Source organism: Oncorhynchus kisutch, linkage group LG14, assembly GCF_002021735.2.
Source record: "Oncorhynchus kisutch isolate 150728-3 linkage group LG14, Okis_V2, whole genome shotgun sequence".
Lineage (NCBI taxonomy): Eukaryota > Metazoa > Chordata > Actinopteri > Salmoniformes > Salmonidae > Oncorhynchus > Oncorhynchus kisutch.
The window spans coordinates 36,593,054-36,613,973 of NC_034187.2; the positions used below are offsets into that span (position 1 = coordinate 36,593,054).

Consider the following 20,920-nt stretch of genomic DNA (forward strand, 5'->3'; position numbering starts at 1 on the left):
AAGCACCAGCTGTCAGAGCAGCTCACAGATCACTGCACCTGTACATAGCTCATCTGTAAAAAGCCCATCCAATCCACCTCATCCCCATACTGTATTTATTTATCTTGCTCCTTTGCACCCCAGTATCTCTACTTGCACATTAATCTGCTGCACATTCTACCATTTCAGTGTTTAATTGCTATATTGTAATTACTTCGCCACCATGGCCTATTTATTGCCTTACCTCTCTTATCCTACCTCATTTGCACATGCTGTATATAGATTTTTCTACTGTATTATTGACTGTATGTTTATTTATTCCATGTGTAACTCTGTGTTGTATGTGTCGAACTGCTTTGCTTTATCTTGGCCAGGTCGAGGTTGCAAATGAGAACTTGTTCTCAACTGGCCTACCTGGTTAAATAAAGGTGAAATAAAAACATTTTTAAAATCATAATTATATAGACAGGGCACCTGATTCTAGATCAGCACTCAGACACTTCATGAATACGGGCCCAGAATTGACAGAGTTGATCTCTGCAGTGAAACAACTGTATTTCTGGTAATACAACAACGTCAAGATGTAATGGAGTGTAAACACACAAACACTAGTTGCACTACATTAGTATTGTTAGCATTAGCGTTTACGGGAGTCCAATATATAATCCCAACTTGTTGACGATAAAACACAGGATCAAAAACCTAACTGACCCTTTTCCTCTTGGCACTTGTGTAAATCTGAAGGGATTGAAAATATGAAAGCAACATGTTGAAACTCCCACCCAGCCAATCATTCAGCAAGGTGGAAGTACAGCACGTTTTTACCTATCAGATCCTTTCATACCTACATGAAGTGCCCTGGCCCTAGAGGTTGTGGCCAGGGTTCAATTTCGGATTGGGCATTACATTAGTTTGATGGGGAGTTCCAGTTGTTCTGTTCAGGACTAGACGAGGATGGGAGTCAGGACCAGATTCCTGAGCGTTCCCGTTTGCGTCGTACAATGGCGGCCACATCCTGTTTGAGAGAGGAGACGCTCTGCTCCAGCAGCTCTGAGAAATCACGCAGCAGACCACCCTGCTCATCCACAAACAGCCTGAGCCCCAAGAGATCTGACTCCTCCTGGAACACACACATATATGCACACACACACATACAGTATATGCAGAAACACACACAAACACACTGATCTTAGATCAGTCAGTCAATAAGTAGGTAAGTAGATTGATTAATTGACTGATTGATACATACACTGGGCCTGTGCCTGCGCAGGCGTTGCAGTTGAACCCTGACAGAGGTCATGCTGTGGTAGAAGACCTTCAGGGCGCGGGCGAACTCTGCATCACAGCTGGGCCGCAGACTGCTGCCCCGCATCTCTGACCGACCACGACCCCACTCTGCTCCTACACAGAGGAGGGGAGAGAGTGAGTGAGAGAGCGAGAGAATTTGACAGTTCAGTTGTTTAATACATGTCTGACCGGTCTTAGTTGTATTGAGCTGATCCCTCAGTGTGTTGTTCTCGGTCTTCAGTGCAGCGTTGGTGTTCCTCAGCTCCTCTACATCCTGCTGTAGAGCCCTCAGAGAGCAGCTCAGCTCTGAGCCAGGGTCCACTGTCTGCAACACACACACACACACTGTAGTGGATACACATACTATTTAACCCTTTGAGGTCTCATGTAAATCTATAAGCCTGTCCTACAAATATGACAAATTCTAAATCTCTGAGTGTTGTACAGATGTCTGATGTAGACTCACAGTAGCTGTCTCAGTTGCGCCAGCCTGGTCGATGATGAAGCATCCCTCTGGAGTCATCCTCACTCCCTCCAGAGACGACACCATGTCTCTACATCCCTCTGGACAGGAAAGTATCAAGCGTTACCCAGGTGTACGTGTGGCAGATGGGATCTGTGAAACTCGCTCCTCAGCCTGAGGTGTCTCCACTTGCGCTGCGGCATAGCTAGCTTTTCATGGGTGTGACCGGGTAAGATGCTTCAGGATGGCAGTCAAGTGTGATTGCGAGGCAGAGGTCCTGCGTTCAATCACCGGTATGAGCCGAATGAGGAGAAAGGGGTACTCGCCAAGCAAGCAGCATGATGTCCTTTACACGTGCATACAGTATAAATACAGTACGAGTTCCAAGTCGGCAAGTCCCAGGCTTACCCTTACTATCCTGGGCCCAGGTTCGTAGGCGAGCCCCAGGCTTACCCTTACTGGGCTCAGGTTTGTAGGCAAGTCCCAGGCTTACCCTTACTATCCTGGGCCCAGGTTCGTAGGCGAGCCCCAGGCTTACCCTTACTGGGCTCAGGTTTGTAGGCGAGCCCCAGGCTTAACCTTACTATCTTGGGCCCAGGTTTGTAGGCGAGCCCCAGGCTTACCCTTACTGGGCTCAGGCTTGTAAGCAAGTTCCAGGCTTAACCTTACTATCTTGGGCCCAGGTTTGTAGGCGAGCCCCAGTCCCAGGCTTACCCTTACTATGCGCAGGTACCAGGTTTACAGTTACTCACCTGGGTTTAGGTTTGTAGGCAAGTCCCAGGCTTACTTACCCTGTAGGCCCCAGAGCTCCAGCACCAGGGCGCTGGTCTGCAGGTGTTCTAGCAGGCCTTGGGAGGTGTGCAGAGAGGTGAAGTGGACCCGCTGGTCCAGCAGGGGGTTGACATTGTGCCACACGGCCGGAGTGTAGAGGGGCTGGGCACTGTCGAACATCCTGAACCTGGCAGGGGAAAGGTGACGTCAAGTCAATTAAGAACAAATACTTATTAATACTAAAGAACAAATACCACCCCAAATCTCTAGCCCACTCACCCTATCTGAACGCCCCTGTTCCTGGCCTGTTGGACCCAGCGCAGGCCACAGCACTGATCCAGGACCAGCTGGAAGTCCAGCCGTCTCCCCAGTAGCTCAGAGGGGTCGATCAGAATGTCATCCTCCCCCAGAGTCCTGGACACAGGGAGGCCAGGGGCCGTATGTATCAAACCTCTCAGAAGGCTGTTTTAGGATCAGTTTTGCCTTTTAGATCACAATGAATAACATTACATGGACAGGGACTCTGAAATGCTTGATACTTTATGTAGCCAGTGGCCATATGTATCTAACACCCCTGATTCAACTAGCCAACCATTCATGTTCTTCTTCTTCATGTTATTCTAGACTGCAATTATTTAAATCTGGGTTGTGTTCATTAGGGCACAACATAGCAAAATAAAAATTAAGATCTGAGTTCCAATTGGACAAGTTCAGGTTCAAAACGTTTTCTCTGTCCGTACTGAACACAACCCGGTAAAGTGTCTGCCTCCCATTCTTCTGTAATGTAATGTTACCCACAGTCCTGTAGGGCTGCATGGTATAAGCTGGGCCTGCAGTATGGCCTCCTCAGTGCCCTCTGACCCCAATACCTGGAAACACAGAGAGGGATGAGAGAGAACGACACGCACACATGCACGCGCACACACACAGACACACACACAGTACCTCCAGCTGTTCCTCCAGTGCGATACGGAAAGCCAGAGACTGCAGCCAGAGGTGGGCGCTGCCCAAGAGCAGGGGCTCCAGCGGATCCCAAAAAGGGTCTCTGTCTCTGGGCATGGGCGCCCTGGCCGCCCCCTCTCCCTTCCGCTCCGTATGGTGCTGCTGATACAACTCCTCCATCAGGAACTTACGGTTCACAAACTTGGCCTTGGACCAGAGCCACACCTGTGGGGAGAGGACAACACACTCACCTGAGTTACACACACACCTGACACTTAACTCAGCTCTATGCAGCAATACGGATCCTACATACACTATACAGTACCTTGCAAAAGTATTCATCCCCCTTGGCGTTTTTCATATTTTGCATTACAACCTGTAATTTAAATGGATTTTTATTTGTATTTCATGTAATGGACATACACAAAATAGTCCAAAGTGGTGAAATGAAGAAAAAAAACTTGAAAGAATATGGCACCACAACAAACTTGTCAAGAGAAGGCCGCCCACCAAAACTCACAGACCAGGCAAGGAGGGCATTAATCAGAGAGGCAACAAAGAGACCAAAGATACCCCTGAAGGAGCTGCAAAGCTTGGAGTATCTGTCCATAGGACCACTTTAAGCCATACAATCCACAGAGCTGGGCTTTACAGAAGAGTGGCCAGAAAAAAAGGCATTGCTTAAAGAGAAAAATAAGCAAACACGTTTGGTGATCGCCAAAAGGAATGTGGGAGACTCCCCAAACGTATGGAAGAAGGTACTCTGGTCAGATGAGACAAAAATTTAGCTTTTTGGCCACCAAGGAAAACGCTATGTCTGATGCAAACCCAACACCTCTTATCACCCGATAACACTATCCCCACAGTGTAGCATGGGGGTGGCAGCATCATGCTGTGGGGATGTTTTTCATCGGCAGTGACTGGGAAACTGGTCAGAATTGAAGAAATGATGGATGCCGCTAAATACAGGGAAATTCTTGAGGGAAACCTGTTTCAGTCTTCCAGAGATTTGAGACTGGGACGGAGGTTCACCTTCCAGCAGGACAATGACCCAAAGCATACTGCTAAAGCAACACTCGAGTGGTTTAAGGGGAAATATTTAAATGTATTGGAATGCCCTAGTCAATGCTCAGACCTCAATCCAATTGAAAATCTGTGGTAAAACTTAAAGATTGCTGTACACCAGCAGAGCCCATCCAACTTGAAGGAACTGGAGCAGTTTTGCCTTGAAGAACGGGCAAAAATCCCAGTGGCTAGATGTGCCAAGCTTGTCGATACATACCCCAAGAGACTTGCAGCTGTAATTGCTGCAAAAGGTGACTCTACAAAGTTTTGACTTTGGAGGGGTGAATAGTTATCCACGCTCAAGTTCAGTTTTTTGTCTTATTTCTTGTTTCACAATAAAAAATATTTTGCATCTTCAAAGTGGTAGGCAAGTTGTGTAAATCAAATGATACAACCCCCCCAAAAAATCTATTTTAATTTCAGGTTGTAAGGCAACAAAATAGGAAAAATCCCAAAGGTGGTGAATACTTTGCAAGACACTATACAGTCGTGGACAAAAGTTTTGAGAATGACACAAATATAAATTTTCACAAAGTTTGCTGCTTCAGTGTCTTTAGATATTTTTGTCAGATGTTACTATGGAATACTGAAGTATAATTACAAGCATTTCATACGTGTGTAATGGCTTTCTTGTGGTGAAGTAGACAGAGACAGGAACAATCACCCACAAACACACAGTGAAACCCAGGCTACCTAAATATGGTTCCCAATCAGAGACAATGACTAACACCTGCCTCTGATTGAGAACCATATCAGGCCAGACATAGAAATAGACAAACAAGACATCCAACATAGAATGCCCACTCAGATCACACCCTGACCAACCAAAACATAGAAACATACAAAGCAAACTATGGTCAGGGTGTGACAGTACCCCCCCCCCCCCAAGGTGCGGACTCCGGCCGCAAAACCTGAACCTATTGGGGAGGGTCTGGGTGGGCATCTGTCTGCGGTGGCGGCTCTGGTGCTGGACGTGGCCCCTACTTCACCGTAGTCTTAGTCCCCCACCCTGTCCGCTTCCGTGGCCTCCTAGCCACGGCGACCCTACTTAATGACCCCACTGGACAGAGGGGCGGAAGCTCGGGACAGAGGGGCGGAAGCTCGGGCGCCTCTGGGCTGAGGGGCTCTGGCGCCTCTGGGCTGAGGGGCTCTGGTGCCGGACAGGCGGGAGACTCCGGCAGCAGCGCCGGACAGGCGGGAGACTCCGGCAGCAGCGCCGGACAGGCGGGAGACTCCGGCAGCAGCGCCGGACAGGCGGGAGACTCCGGCAGCACTGGAGAGGAGGAAGGCTCCGGCAGCGCTGGACAGGCGGGAGCCCCTGTAAGGATGAGCAGCCTGGTGCGGGGGGCTGCCACCGGAGGGCTGGTGCGTGGAGGTGGTGACGTCTAGACCGGACCGTGCAGGCGCACTGGAGCTCTTGAGCACCGAGCCTGCCCAACCTTACCCGGTTGAATGGTCCCGGTCGCCCTGCCAGTGCGACGAGGTGTAATAGCCCGCACTGGGCTATGCAGGCGAACCGGGGACACCGTGCGCAAGGCTGGTGCCATGTAAGCCGGCACAAGGAGACGCACTGGAGACCAGATGCGTAGAGCCGGCTTCATGGCACTTAGCTCGATGCCCACTCTAGCCCGGCCGATACGCGGAGCTGGAATGTACCGCACCGGGCTATGCACCCGCACTAGGGACACACCGTGCGCTTCACAGCATAACCACAGTGCCTGCCCGGTCTCTCCAGCCCCTCGGTAAGCACAGGAAGTTGGCGCAGGTCTCCTACCTGGCTTCGCCACACTTCCTGTGTGCCCCCTCCCAAGACATTTTTGGGGCTGACTCTCGGGCTTCCATCCACGCCACCGTGCTGCCTCCTCATACCAGCGCCTCTCCGCCTTTCCGCCTCCAGCTCTTCTTTGGGGCGGCGATATTCTCCAGGCTGTGCCCAGGGTCTTTTTCCTTCCAATTCCTCCTCCATGTCCAGAAGTCTCTCTCGCGCTGCTCCTGCCTGTTACCACGCCGCTTGGTCCTGTTGTGGTGGGTGATTCTGTAACGGCTTTCTTGTGGTGAAGTAGAGGCGGACCAAAATGCAGCATGGTGGTTATTCATGTTCTTTAATGAAGGAACTATACATGAATAAACTAACAAAAACAATAAATGTGCAAAAACCTAAACAGTCCTATCTGGTGCAAACACAGAGACAGGAACAATCACCCACAAACACACAGTGAAACCCAGGCTACATAAATATGGTTCCCAATCAGAGACAATGACTAACACCTGCCTCTGATTGAGAACCATATCAGGCCAGACATAGAAATAGACAAACAAGACATCCAACATAGAATGCCCACTCAGATCACACCCTGACCAACCAAAACATAGAAACATACAAAGCAAACTATGGTCAGGGTGTGACAACGTGTCAAAGGCTTTTATTGACAATTACATGAAGTTGATGCAAAGAGTCAATATTTGCAGTGTCGACCCTTCTTTTTTAAGACCTCTGCAATACGCCCTGGCATTCTGTCAATGAACTTCTGGGCCACATCCTGACTGATGGCAGCCCATTCTTGCATAATCAATGCTTGGAGTTTGTCAGAATTTGTGGGGTTTTCTTTGTCCACCCGCCTCTTGAGGATTGACCACAAGTTCTCAATATGATTAAGGTCTGGAGAGTTTCCTGGCCATGGACCCAAAATATCGATGTTTTGTTCCCCAAGCCACTTAGTCATCACTTTTGCCTTATGGCAAGGTGCTCCATCATTGTTCGTCACCAAACTGTTCCTGGATGGTTGGGAGAAGTTGCTCTTGCAGGATGTGTTGGTACCATTCTCTATTCATGGGCAAAATTATGAGTGAGCCCACTCCCTTGGCTGATAAGCAACCCCACACATGAATGGTCTCAGGATGCTTTACTGTTGGCATGACACGGGACTGATGGTAGCGCTCACCTTGTCTTCTCTGGACAAGCTTTTTTCCGGATGCCCCAAACAATCGGAAAGGGGATTCATCAGAGAAAATGACAGTACCCCGGTCCTCAGCAGTCCAATCCCTGTACCTTTTGCAGAATATCAGTCTGTCCCTGATGTTTTTCTAGAGAGAAGTGGATTCTTTGCTGCCCTTCTTGACACCAGGCCATCCTCCAAAAGTCTTCGCCACACTATGCGTGCAGATGCACTCACACCTGCCTGCTGCCATTGCTGAGCAAGTTCTGTACTGGTGGTGCCCCGATCCCGCAGCTGAATCAACTTTAGGAGACGGTCCTGGAGCTTGCTGGACTTTCTTGGGCACCCTGAAGCCTTCTTCACAACAATTGAACCGCTCTCCTTGAAGTTCTTGATGATCCGATCAATGGTTGATTTAGGTGCAATCCACTGGCAGCAATATCCTTGCCTGTGAAGCCCTTTTATGCAAAAAAATGATGATGGCATGTGTTTCCTTGCAGGTAACCGTGGTTGACAGAGGAAGAACAATGATTCCAAGCACCACCCTCCTTTTGAAGCTTCTAATCTATTACAGTGCCTAGCGAAAGTATTCGGCCCCCTTGAACTTTGCGACCTTTTGCCACATTTCAGGCTTCAAACATAAAGATATAAAACTGTATTTTTTTGTGAAGAATCAACAACAAGTGGGACACAATCATGAAGTGGAATGACATTTATTGGATGTTTCAAACTTTTTTAACAAATCAAATACTGAAAAATTGGGCGTGCAAAATTATTCAGCCCCCTTAAGTTAATACTTTGTAGCGCCACCTTTTGCTGCGATTACAGCTGTAAGTCGCTTGGGGTATGTCTCTATCAGTTTTGCACATTGAGAGACTGAAATTTTTTCCCATTTCTCCTTGCAAAACAGCTCGAGCTCAGTGAGGTTGGATGGAGAGCATTTGTGAACAGCAGTTTTCAGTTCTTTCCACAGATTCTCGATTGGATTCAGGTCTGGACTTTGACTTGGCCATTCTAACACCTGGATATGTTTATTTTTGAACCATTCCATTGTAGATTTTGCTTTATGTTTTGGATCATTGTCTTGTTGGAAGACAAATCTCCGTCCCAGTCTCAGGTCTTTTGCAGACTCCATCAGGTTTTCTTCCAGAATGGTCCTGTATTTGGCTCCATCCATCTTCCCATCAATTTTAACCATCTTCCCTGTCCCTGCTGAAGAAAAGCAGGCCCAAACCATGATGCTGCAACCACCATGTTTGACAGTGGGGATGTGGTGTTCAGGGTGATGAGCTGTGTTACGCCAAACATAACGTTTTGCATTGTTGCCAAAAAGTTCAATTTTGGTTTCATCTGACCAGAGCACCTTCTTCCACATGTTTGGTGTGTCTCCCAGGTGGCTTGTGGCAAACTTTAAACAACACTTTTTATGGATATCTTTAAGAAATGGCTTTCTTCTTGCCACTCTTCCATAAAGGCCAGATTTGTGCAATATACGACTGATTGTTGTCCTATGGACAGAGTCTCCCACCTCAGCTGTAGATCTCTGCAGTTCATCCAGAGTGATCATGGGCCTCTTGGCTGCATCTCAAATCAGTCTTCTCCTTGTATGAGCTGAAAGTTTAGAGGGACGGCCAGGTCTTGGTAGATTTGCAGTGGTCTGATACTCCTTCCATTTCAATATTATCGCTTGCACAGTGCTCCTTGGGATGTTTAAAGCTTGGGAAATCTTTTTGTATCCAAATACGGCTTTAAACTTCTTCACAACAGTATCTCGGACCTGCCTGGTGTGTTCCTTGTTCTTCATGATGCTCTCTGCGCTTTTAACGGACCTCTGAGACTATCACAGTGCAGGTGCATTTATACGGAGACTTGATTACACACAGGTGGATTGTATTTATCATCATTAGTCATTTAGGTCAACATTGGATCATTCAGAGATCCTCACTGAACTTCTGGAGAGAGTTTGCTGCACTGAAAGTAAAGGGGCTGAATAATTTTGCACGCCCAATTTTTCAGTTTTTGATTTGTTAAAAAAGTTTGAAATATCCAATAAATGTCGTTCTACTTCATGATTGTGTCCCACTTGTTGTTGATTCTTCACAAAAAAATACAGTTTTATATCTTTATGTTTGAAGCCTGAAATGTGGCAAAAGGTCGCAAAGTTCAAGGGGGCTGAATACTTTCGCAAGGCACTGTATTTGAACTCAATCAGCATAGAGTGATCTACAGCCTTGTCCTCGTCAACACTCACACCTGTGTTAACGAGAGAATCACTGACATGATGTCAGCTGGTCCTTTTGTGGCAGGGCTGAAATGCAGTGGAAATGTTTTTTGGGGATTCAGTTTATTTGCATGACAAAGAGGGACTTTGCAATTAATTGCAATTCATCTGATCACTCTTCATAACATTCTGGAGTATATGCAAATTGCCATCATACAAACTGAGGCAGCAGACTTTGTGAAAATTTATATTTGTGTCATTCTCAAAACTTTTGGCCACGACTGTATATACAGATTATAATCAAATATGTCTTTGGAATAAAACTACAAGTGGACCTTGCAGTAATTTAGGGGTTGATAGTGTTCATAGCTAAATGGGTCAAGTTATGTTCCAGGTAGAGATATTACAGTCATCTAGTATGACAATATTCAGGAGGCGTGATTGACAGCATGGTCTCCCCACCTGTTTGTTTTCCAGTGATGTCACTCTGACAGCGATCTCCTTCTCCAAGTCATGACCTTTAGAGTCTGATAACGCCAGGTTCTTAATCTCCAGTTTAAATTCCACCCCCTGGAGACATAATTAGATAATTAGATGATTCATGTAATGGTTTAGCGTTACTCAGATTACATCCACTAGTCAATACAAACTGAAATCCAGGGAAATAACACTATATAATTCATTGTTATCTAAAATTACATATTTTTCTCACAAACACAAGTAAAGGGACATTGGTTTTAGGGATGTTGAGAATGATGGGGGACGTTGTGATCTAATGATGCAAATGTCTACCTTATGATCTAATGATGCAAATCTCTCATTTATGATCTAATGATGCAAATCTCTACCTTATGATCGAATGATGCAAATCTCAGGACGAAAATGTTGCCGCATTAACATGTAAACCATGCATAATGGGGAATTATAAAACAGAATGTCAAACCCATCAGGATTAAAGTGATACTTCAGGATTTGGTCAATCTACTCCCCCAGAGTCAGATTAACTCATGGATACCATTTTGAAGTCTCTGCGTTTCCAGTAATAAGGAAGTTAGAGGTAGTTTCACGAGCAAATACTAAGTAACACTAGTAAGCAATTAGTGACTTCCTTCAGACTGCACGCAGAGACATACAAATGGTATCTATGAGCTCATCTGACCCTGGGGAAGTAGATAAAGGGCCTCATTGACAAAATCATGAAGTATTCCTTTAAAGGTGTAATATTGTGTTTATCTATCACCTTGTGTAGCTCCTGGCTCATCTGGTTGGCCTCAGCCACCATGGGCATCAGTTTGATGTAGTCATAGAAAACAGCCAGGAGACTGGGGTCGGTCTGACTTGGGACTGCACTGGAGTCACCTACAGGGGGAGACAGAGCGAGAGGAGATACACACATCATCAATTTCTGTGTGAGACACTAACATCGAGGTAATCTCGCTCTTTCTGTCTCGCACACAGTAGCTCTCTCTCTCTCTCTAGGAGACTGATACTTCTCCCCATTTCTCTCTGCCACTCTCTTACACAAGCTTTTGCTCTCTAAAACAGATTCTTCTACCCTTTCTCTCTCTTTTTTACCTCTGTAACATGCATGCACACCCACACCCACCCACACTCCCTTTCTCTCTCTCTCTTTCTCTCACTGTCTCTCTCATTCATTCTCTCTCCCTCCATCTCTCTCTCTCCTACCCTGTGTCTGCTCCTCACACAGTGAGTGGAGGTTGATGCCCTCAGCGGCTGCCAGTTCAGACTGGAAGTAGTCGTAGTCATAGCGACTCCAGTCATCCCCGCCCCTCTCAGATGGGTAGCCAATGAACAGGTAGGTGCTGTTAGAACCCAGGATGAGTCGGTCCTAGAGGCGAGGGGGCAGAGGTCGGATTGATATGAGGGTAGGAATCAAGGACTTAAACCATTGTCCACTTCCGAGGCATAGTGCATAGGATAGGAGCAGTGGTGGTCATCACAATCGGGTCATGCTAGAGAAGATGGGAGATTAACTATAGTGATTATTACTAGCCATACAGTACATTCGAAAGGTATTCAGACCCCTTGACTTTTTCCACATTTTGTTAAATTACAGCCTCATTCTAAAATGTATTAAATAATTTTTTACACATGTTTTTGCTAATTCATTAAAAATAAATGTACATTTTATTTTATTTACATAAATATTCAGACCCTTTGCTATGAGACTCTGAAATTGAGCTCAGGTGCATCCTGTTTCCATTGATCATCCATGAGATGTTTCTGCAACTTGATTGGAACCCACCTGTGGTAAATTCAGTTGATTGGACATGATTTGGAAAGGCACACACCTGTCTATATAAAGTGACAGAGTTGACAGTCAATATCGGAGCAAAAACCAAGCCTTGAGGTTGAAGGAATTGTCCATTGAACTCCAAGACAGGATGGTGTCGAGACAAAAACATTTGTAAATGTGATATTTACATTTTTGCTTTGTTATTATGGGGTATTGTGTGTAGTATGATGAGGGGGGGAACAATTTAATCCATTTCAGAATAAGGCTGTAACTTAACAAATTGTGGAAAAAGTTAAGGGGTCTGAATACTTTCCAATTTGCACCGTAAATGTTATTTTAACCCCTAACCTTTACCCTTACCTCTTAAGCCCACATGAAAAACTCGCGCTCATGTTCGTGCTCATCAGTTTTGACCATGTTGCGACTAATGTCTGAACTACTCTGAGTATATGTCCTATAGTTCCACAGAGGGGCCTGTTTCAAAATGGCAGAAATAGTTTGATTCCATGGAGACGAACCAGGTGCTGCAGCTCGGTCTTCTGGGAGATGGGTGTTCCGTTGACAATGACATTTGACCCCGCCAGTGGGGTCAGGTACACCCTACGCTGGACGTTAATGAACACAGCGTGATGGTCCTGGATCCTGAGGAGGTAAAAAGGGTTTATTGGTGACCTTTATTTTCTTTTTCTTTTTTACTATTTATAAAATGTATGTACCATTCCCAGACTGTCCCTTTTATTGATGTCATAAATGAAACAAAGCAGCACCTGTCAAACGCAGTCCGCATTTATCAAGTTTTGTGCTTGATAAAAAAAGTGTGATTAATTCAAAGCCAATTTGCACGTTTTCAATATTCAATATATTTTTTTTGTGTGCGTCATACTCACCCTAGGCCCCTGATTGAGATGGACCTGGGTGAAGAGTCAGAGAGCCCTATATCCCACTCACCTATAAAACACACACACACAATTCCCAAAGTCTTGATTGAGTGTGTGTGTGTTCATTCGATCGTAAAGCTGTAGTCTGGGGCAGAGGAAAGACTCACCCTCCTGGATGAAGAGCTTGACCACCCCTGACAGCTGAGTATCCTCGTTGATGTTCAGGATGTACGGATGCATCTGCATCATCCTCCGCTCCTGAGAAAGAGAGAGACATGGAGAGAGAGAGGGTGGAGTGAGGAAGGGGAGATATGAGGGGCGTGCGTGTGTGCGTGTGCATGCGTACCTGTGTGATAGTCGCATACTGCTGCTCCCAGTCCTTCAAGGCCTCCTGTAGATGTTGTTCCCAGAGCGTCTGGATGGCTCTGATCTGCAGCTCGTTATGGGTCAACAGCCGACGCAGCTCCTCTGGACACAACAACAACAACATAAATACAGCTACATATTAGTACACTAACATTCTAACTAACATGTTGCCCACTTTCTCTTCTCCCTGCCCTTACTCCTCCTGCTATCGCTCCAAGTCACAACGATGCTGCCCTCGACATCCCTCCCCCCTATCTCCATCTCCAGCCTACTGGTTTCCTCATCTGCCCTCCCACCCTCCCTCCTTCCTTCCATCTCCTACTGGTTTCGTCCTCTGCCCTCCCTCCCTCCCTCCCCTACTGGTTTCATCCTCTGCCCTCCTGCCCGCCCTCCCTCCCTCCCTCCATCTCCTACTGGTTTCATCCTCTGCCCTCCCTCCTTCCATCTCCTACTGGTTTCGTCCTCTGCCCTGCGTCCCTCCTGTCCCAGGCGGCTGAGTCTCTGCAGGAGCCTGGCGTTCTCAGCCTTCAGCTCCTTCACCAAGCGCTCCGTGGGACTCTCGTTCACCACCGCACGGTTCTGAATACGCTTTGCCCTAAGGGGGCGGGGGGGTCATCTGTGAACTGTACTGTATATGTCAAATACTAAGAGTTTTCTAACAAAGAAGGAATGCTGGACCTACTGTACCTTTCTGCATATCGCAGGGTTGAGATAGACTCTTCATAGCAGATATCAGCTGGACTCAGGGCTGCAATCTGAGCATTCTGATATTTAGTTATGACAGGCAGGGCACATCATATCTTTAGATGTTAATAGAGGTGCATGCTACACTCTTAGAAAAAAGGGTTCCAAAAGGGTTATTCGGCTGTCCCCATAGGAGAACCATTTTGGTTCCAGGTAGAACCTTTTCAGGTTCCATTAAGAACACTCTGTGGAAAGGGTTTTTGCCTGTAACCAAAACGGTTCTACCTGGAACCAATAAGGCTTCTCCAACGGGTTGTCCTATGGGGACAGCTGAAGAACCTGTTTAGGTTCTAGATAGCATATTTTTTTCTAAGGGTGTAGACAAAGGGTTACCATGACAGTACGGCTGTTCCCCCCCAGGGCAGACTGCAGCAGCTTGGTGAGGACAGAGTCTCTATATGGGATATGGACTACTTTCTTCCCTACCGCTACATCAGCAAGGGCACTGCAGGGAGAGGAGGAGGAGGAAGGAGAGGAGATGAGAGAAGTCGGAATACAAAAAGCAGTGCTGGATAAAATAGATGAATATAGAAAGAGTTTTTGTTGACATGTTGGCGTGGAGGGCAGATCTCTCCCTGACCTGATGACGTTGCCCAGGGTGGTGAGGCTGAGGTTGATGGCTGTGCCCTCTTTGAGCCGGTCGGCCTCTGAGCCTGACACCCGCTGTCTCTCGCTGCCCGCCAGGTCCACCAGGTTGATGTTAGACTGCTTGGTGATGCTCTCCTCAGAGAAGATCTGCAGAGGGACAGGAGAGGGTCAGAGATAAGAACACCAAGGGCCATATCTCTAACACCCAAATCAACCCCTCTCGCCCCTACTCCCCTTGGCACCTGTGTACATCTGAAGCACAGGAGGTTGGTGGCACCTTAATTGGGGAGGACGAGCTCGTGGTAATGACTGGAGCGGAATGAGTGGACTGATGCTTTTCCATTTGCTCTGTTCCGGACATTATTATGAGCCGTCCTCCCCTCAGCAGCCTCCACTGATCTGAAAGGATTGGACAGATGTATCCAACGAGAAACAAGTACCTTCTGGCTTATCCAATGGCAAGGTCAAGCTTTTTCTATACTTATCTAATCCTCTCAGAGCAGAAGTGTTTAGGGATTAGGGGCTAGGGGTTGACTGGGCAATGTGACTTACCTGTTTGAGCTGGAGGATGATGAGCATGTGTGAGCGGCTGCTGTTGGCGTTCATGTGTGTGGTGGCCGTGGTGCGCATCCTCGTCCCCTGCTCCATCAGCTGCTCCACCTACAAAAAATATATATATCAATAAATCAATTTGATTAAAAATAATAATAATAATAATAATAATAATATTGATACATATACAGTGAGCACCAAAAGTATTGGGACAGTGACATTGAACTTATACAATGACTATGAGGTTAAAGCTTTCATTTGAGGTTATTTTTTAAGCTTGATGTAGTCTATGAATGCGTGCTATGAATATGAGACCAAATACTTAACTTTTTACTATTTTAAAACCCATAATAAATGTGAATTTCTCCCGATACTTTTGGTCCCTTAAAATGGGGGACTATGTACAAAAAGTGCTGTCATTTCTAAACGGTTCACCCGATATGGATGAAATCACCCCAAAAGTAAAGCTGACAGTCTGCACGTTGACCTCGTAGTCATTGTATTGTTTCACTGTACGTAGAGATAATAATGGAAGGTTGCACCTGTGGGGCGCTGTCACAGGGGACCCTGCGAAGCCCCTCCACATAGAAGCCTCTCTGCTGCTCCTCTCGGACACGCAGTCCCCCCGGAGACCGAGACCCCCGTGACAACAGGTCAACCACCTGGAGGGGGGGCAAGGGCTTGAGGTCAACACCTTGACAGATCCACTGTGAACTGTACATGTCTAATACTCAAGAGTTTTCAACAGGCATGACAGAGATAAGCCCAGACTTACCTGTTCATTGTAGATTTCCAACATGCTGAAAAAGACCTTGGGGAACAGAGGAGCCCATTGAAAATGAAACAATTTTTTTTAAAGATTTCTGGCTGTGATATTAGTTTTTGTCTTCTTGTTTTGTTTGTGTGATTGTCCTGTGTTGTGGTTGTCTTTTGGTACAGTTAGTCTATCTGTGACATGTCAATTTTTTATGATTAGTTGGAAAAACATAACAAAAAAAGCTTATTTTTTGGTTTATTTCTTATATGTTTTATAGATTTTTTAAAAAGAAGTCATATTTCAGACATACACACCTGGCACTGTCGGCTGTCCTGGTTGGCCCTGATGGCCTGAAACAGTTTGTCAGAGAGGGTGGGCACCAGGCCCTTGTTGGGTCCGTACCCGACCATGGAGTAGCTCTTCCCTGAGCCAGTCTGCCCGTAGGCTAGCAGGGTGGCGTTATAACCTTGAAGGGCATTCTCCAGGATCCCCTCCCCCAGGTCCTGGAACACACTACCCTGAGGGAGAATATACAGAGTTACTACCCTGAGTGAAAACATACAGAGTTACTGCCCTGAAAGAGAATATACAGAGTTACTACCCTGAGTGAAAACATACAGAGTTACTGCCCTGAGAGAGAATATACAGAGTTACTGCCCTGAAGGAGAATATACAGAGTTACTGCTCCAGTTTCAACTGACCTGAGCCCTAGGACCATGCCCCAGGACTACCTGACATGATGACTCCTTGCTGTCCCCAGTTCACCTGACCGTGCTGCTGCTCCAGTTTCAACTGTTCTGCCTTATTATTATACGACCATGCTAGTCATTTATGAACATTTGAACATCTTGGCCATGTTCTGTTATAATCTCCACCCAGCACAGCCAGAAGAGGACTGGCCACCCCACATAGCCTGGTTCCTCTCTAGGTTTCTTCCTAGGTTTTGGCCTTTCTAGGGAGTTTTTCCTAGCCACCGTGCTTCTACACCTGCATGGCTTGCTGTTTGGGGTTTTAGGCTGGGTTTCTGTACAGCACTTTGAGATATCAGCTGATGTACGAAGGGCTATATAAATAAATTTGATTTGATTTGATTTGATTTACTGCCCTGAAGGTGAGACCGACATAGTTACTGCCCTGAGTGAGAATAGACAGTGTTACTGCCCTGAGTGAGAATGGACAGAGTTACTGCCCTGAGATAAAACATACAGAGTTACTGCCCTGAGGGAGAATAGACAGAGTTCCTGCCCTGAGGGAGAATAGACAGAGTTGCTGCCCTGAGGGAGAACATACAGAGTTACTGCCCTGAGTGAGAATAGACAGTGTTACTGCCCTGAGTGAGAATGGACAGAGTTACTGCCCTGAGTGAGAATAGACAGTTACTGCCCTGAGTGAGAATAGACAGAGTTACTGCCCTGAGAGAGAATATACAGAGTTACTGCCCTGAGTGAGAATAGACAGAGTTACTGCCCTGGGGGAGAATAGACAGAGTTACTGCCCTGAGAGAGAATATACAGAGTTATTGCCCTGAGAGAGAATATAGAGAGTTACTGCCCTGAGGGAGAATAGACAGAGTTACTGCCCTGAGAGAGAATATAGAGAGTTACTGCCCTAAGAGAGAATATAGAGAGTTACTGCCCTGAGTGAGAATAGACAGAGTTACTGCCCTGAGGGAGAATAGACAGAGTTACTGCCCTGAGAGAGAATAGACAGAGTTACTGCCCTGACAGAGAATAGACAGAGTTACTGCCCTGAGAGAGAATAGACAGTTACTGCCCTGAGGGAGAACATACAGAGTTACTGCCCTGAGGGAGAATAGACAGAGTTACTGCCCTGAGAGAGAATAGACAGAGTTACTGCCCTGAGAGAGAATAGACAGAGTTACTGCCCTGAGAGAGAATAGACAGAGTTACTGCCCTGAGTGAGAATAGACAGAGTTACTGCCCTGAGGGAGAATAGACAGAGTTACTGCCCTGAGAGAGAATAGACAGAGTTACTGCCCTGAGTGAGAATAGACAGAGTTACTGCCCTGAGGGAGAATAGACAGAGTTACTGCCCTGAGAGAGAATAGACAGAGTTACTGCCCTGAGAGAGAATAGACAGAGTTACTGCCCTGAGTGAGAATAGACAGAGTTACTGCCCTGAGAGAGAATAGACAGAGTTACTGCCCTGAGAGATAATATACAGAGTTACTGCCCTGAGGGAGAATAGACAGAGTTACTGCCCTGAAGGTGAGACCGACAGAGTTACTTGATGCAGTTTATCACAGTGCCATCCGCTTTGTCACTAAAGCACCTTATACCACCCACCACTGCGACTTGTATGCTTTAGTCGGCTGGCCCTCGCTACATATTCGGCGCCAGACCCACTGGCTCCAGGTCATCTACAAGTCCATGCTAGGTAAAGCTCCACCTTATCTCAGATCACTGGTCATGATGGCAACACCCATCCGTAGCACGCGCTCCAGCAGGTGTATCTCACTGATCATCCCTAAAGCCAACACCTCATTTGGCCGCCTTTCCTTCCAGTTCTCTGCTGCCTGTGACTGGAACGAATTGCAAAAATCGCTGAAGTTGGAGACTTTTATCTCCCTCACCAACTTCAAACATCTGCTATCTGAGCAGCTAACCGATCGCTGCAGCTGTACATAGTCTATCGGTAAATAGCCCACCCAATTTTTACCTACCTCATCCCCATACTGTTTTTATTTATTTACTTTTCTGCTCTTTTGCACACCAATATCTCTACCTGTACATGACCATCTGATCATTTATCACTCCAGTGTTAATCTGCAAAATTGTAATTATTCGCCTACCTCCTCATGCCTTTTGCACACAATGTATATAGACTCCCCTTTTTTTCTCTACTGTGTTATTGACTTGTTAATTGTTTACTCCATGTGTAACTCTGTGTTGTCTGTTCACACTGCTATGCTTTATCTTGGCCAGGTCGCAGTTGCAAATGAGAACTGGTTCTCAACTAGCCTACCTGGTTAAATAAAGGTGAAATTAAAAAAAACAATTTTAAAAAACTGCCCCGAGGGAGAATATACAGAGTTACTGCCCTGAGGGAGAATATACAGAGTTACTGCCCTGAGGGAGAATATACAGAGTTACTGCCCTGAGGGAGAATATACAGAGTTACTGCCCTGAGGGAGAATATACAGAGTTACTGCCCTGCCCTCCTCAATGTATCATCCTCCTCAGCTAGGTACAGGCAAGAGAAGTATCTTCTCCTCTTCTCCCCCTCTCCACCTCCTCACCTGGTCAGCATATCGTCCCCCAGGCTCCTCAGGTATGTACAGGCCAGAGCAGTCTCTGGTGAAGCCGCTGTGGGACCAGTAGGCATAGTCAAAGCAGAAGGAGCGTGGGCTCTGGCTGTTCCGAGGGTCCTGGATGGTGATGGTGCTGGAGGCCATAGAGATAATGCAGCGACCGCCCGCATCCCTCTCTCTCTGGGCACGGGAGGGGAGAGACGTGGGGGTGGGGGACCAGTGCAGCAGGTATAGTATTGGTGGAGGACCACATAGTACACAAAACACAGTGCAGATTGGCATGACACAGTCCGATGATGGATCATGTCCTAGAAAAAGTAGGAGAGAAATACTAAACCGAACAAACAACTAGAAGCATCCCAGATCTGTCCACAACTGACCTTGTTGAAGGGTCTGACGCGTACGGCCACTTTGACACAGTCCTTCCCCGGCATCTCTGCTCCTTTAGCCCTCATGATCGTCCCTGCTACTGTAAGGGAAAGGCTGGGTGACACCCTGCACCCACTGACAGCAGCACCAGGGCTGCAGCTCAATAGTCTGGAGCAGCTTCCTCGTCATTGTCTTCTCTCCCCGGTCCGCACTGATGTTTTGGCTAAGAACCAGACAGGTGAAATAGATGTCCTGAAAGACATCGTCCATGTTGCTTTCATCAAGTCTGTATTTTCAGGTGAAGGAGAGGAGACGGGGAGAGGCGACCACTCCAGGCTATTGAGACGCAGCACAGGCGAGTAGCTAAGTAACCTGAGTAGCCAGGTGATCACTTTCACTCTGCATCTCTCTGTATGAATTATACACAGACCCAGCGCCTTTTATAAAGGAAAGGCTACAGACACACAGCCTTTTTTGAAAGGGAGACTACAGACACACAGCCTTTTTTGAAAGGGAGACTACAGACACACAGCCTCGTGGTTATAACTATTTAGGAATATAATTGTAAAATAGACCTCATGTGAAATCATTGTCAAAAGCGCAAGAGATACTGTTACATGTACAGTAAGTCAAGACTATTAGTAGAAATATAAGTACTGCTGCTAATAATGCCATTGTCATCAAGGCAGAGGACATTTATGCATAGGCCATGTTTCTGATGCTGTCTGGACAAAAAGAGTATGGCATGTCACACTCAGGCTACATAAAGTAAGACAGAGGGGCTGACAGCATCCTGTTTCACCCGCTCGGATGCTTTCAGCCTCTTGCGAATTGAAAGGGAAGTTGGCAGGGGCTCTGTTCGGATGCTGGAATTATTTTGGATGAACGTGCGAAGGTAACCTACGTTTTGAAGTGACAATCAGATCAAAAACATAATGACGGGTTGTGTTCATGGCACATTAAAAGGTAATACATTGTTACAGTTAAATTAGTCGTAACTATAAAACCCATTAAAGAAATAGGTGTGCGGGTCTTCCAAATCACTAAGTCTGCCCCTGCTCATGAGGTCTCCTAAATATATGTAAACTAGGTGGGAATCTTATGACTAAAGAGGCTTTATGAATAGCTTTTATTTTTACCCATATAAGTAGGAGTAAAATGTATATATTCTCAGTATTCACGACCAATTTCCTACTCATGATTGGCCCCTTTACTCTCATGTAAAACCTTTAGCTCGACCTGACCTTGATCTTAATTGTTCATGAGTCAGTAGCTAGGTCTCCATCCAATTGGTAACAGATTTTCAGGCGAATACTCAAACATCTGCATAAAATCAACATGCGCATTTGCTCACCAGAGAAGTTTATATCAAATTGACTTTGTGGTCGATGTGCGTGATGACGTTTTTCACCTTTATTTAACCAGGTAGGCTAGTTGAGAACCAGTTCTCATTTGCAACTGCGACCTGGCCAAG

At 46.4% G+C, this 20,920-nt stretch overlaps 1 protein-coding gene across 1 annotated transcript; it reads right to left on the reverse strand.

Moving 5' to 3' along the window:
- Positions 1–940: 940 nt before the first annotated feature.
- kif28 (kinesin family member 28) lies at positions 941–19,532 on the reverse strand. The gene is made up of 26 exons (XM_031789208.1): positions 19,458–19,532; positions 19,066–19,257; positions 16,121–16,324; positions 15,825–15,860; positions 15,592–15,711; positions 15,050–15,157; positions 14,490–14,644; positions 14,243–14,354; positions 13,853–13,920; positions 13,580–13,760; positions 13,337–13,339; positions 13,146–13,214; positions 12,967–13,057; positions 12,809–12,869; positions 12,440–12,563; positions 11,369–11,513; positions 10,905–11,023; positions 10,127–10,234; positions 3,446–3,667; positions 3,299–3,369; positions 2,780–2,914; positions 2,521–2,687; positions 1,733–1,830; positions 1,456–1,591; positions 1,229–1,380; positions 941–1,099 (listed from the first exon to the last, which is right to left on the reverse strand). Exons 1-26 carry the CDS (start codon positions 19,530–19,532, stop codon positions 941–943), a joined length of 3,111 nt encoding a protein of 1,036 aa, XP_031645068.1.
- Positions 19,533–20,920: the final 1,388 nt, after the last annotated feature.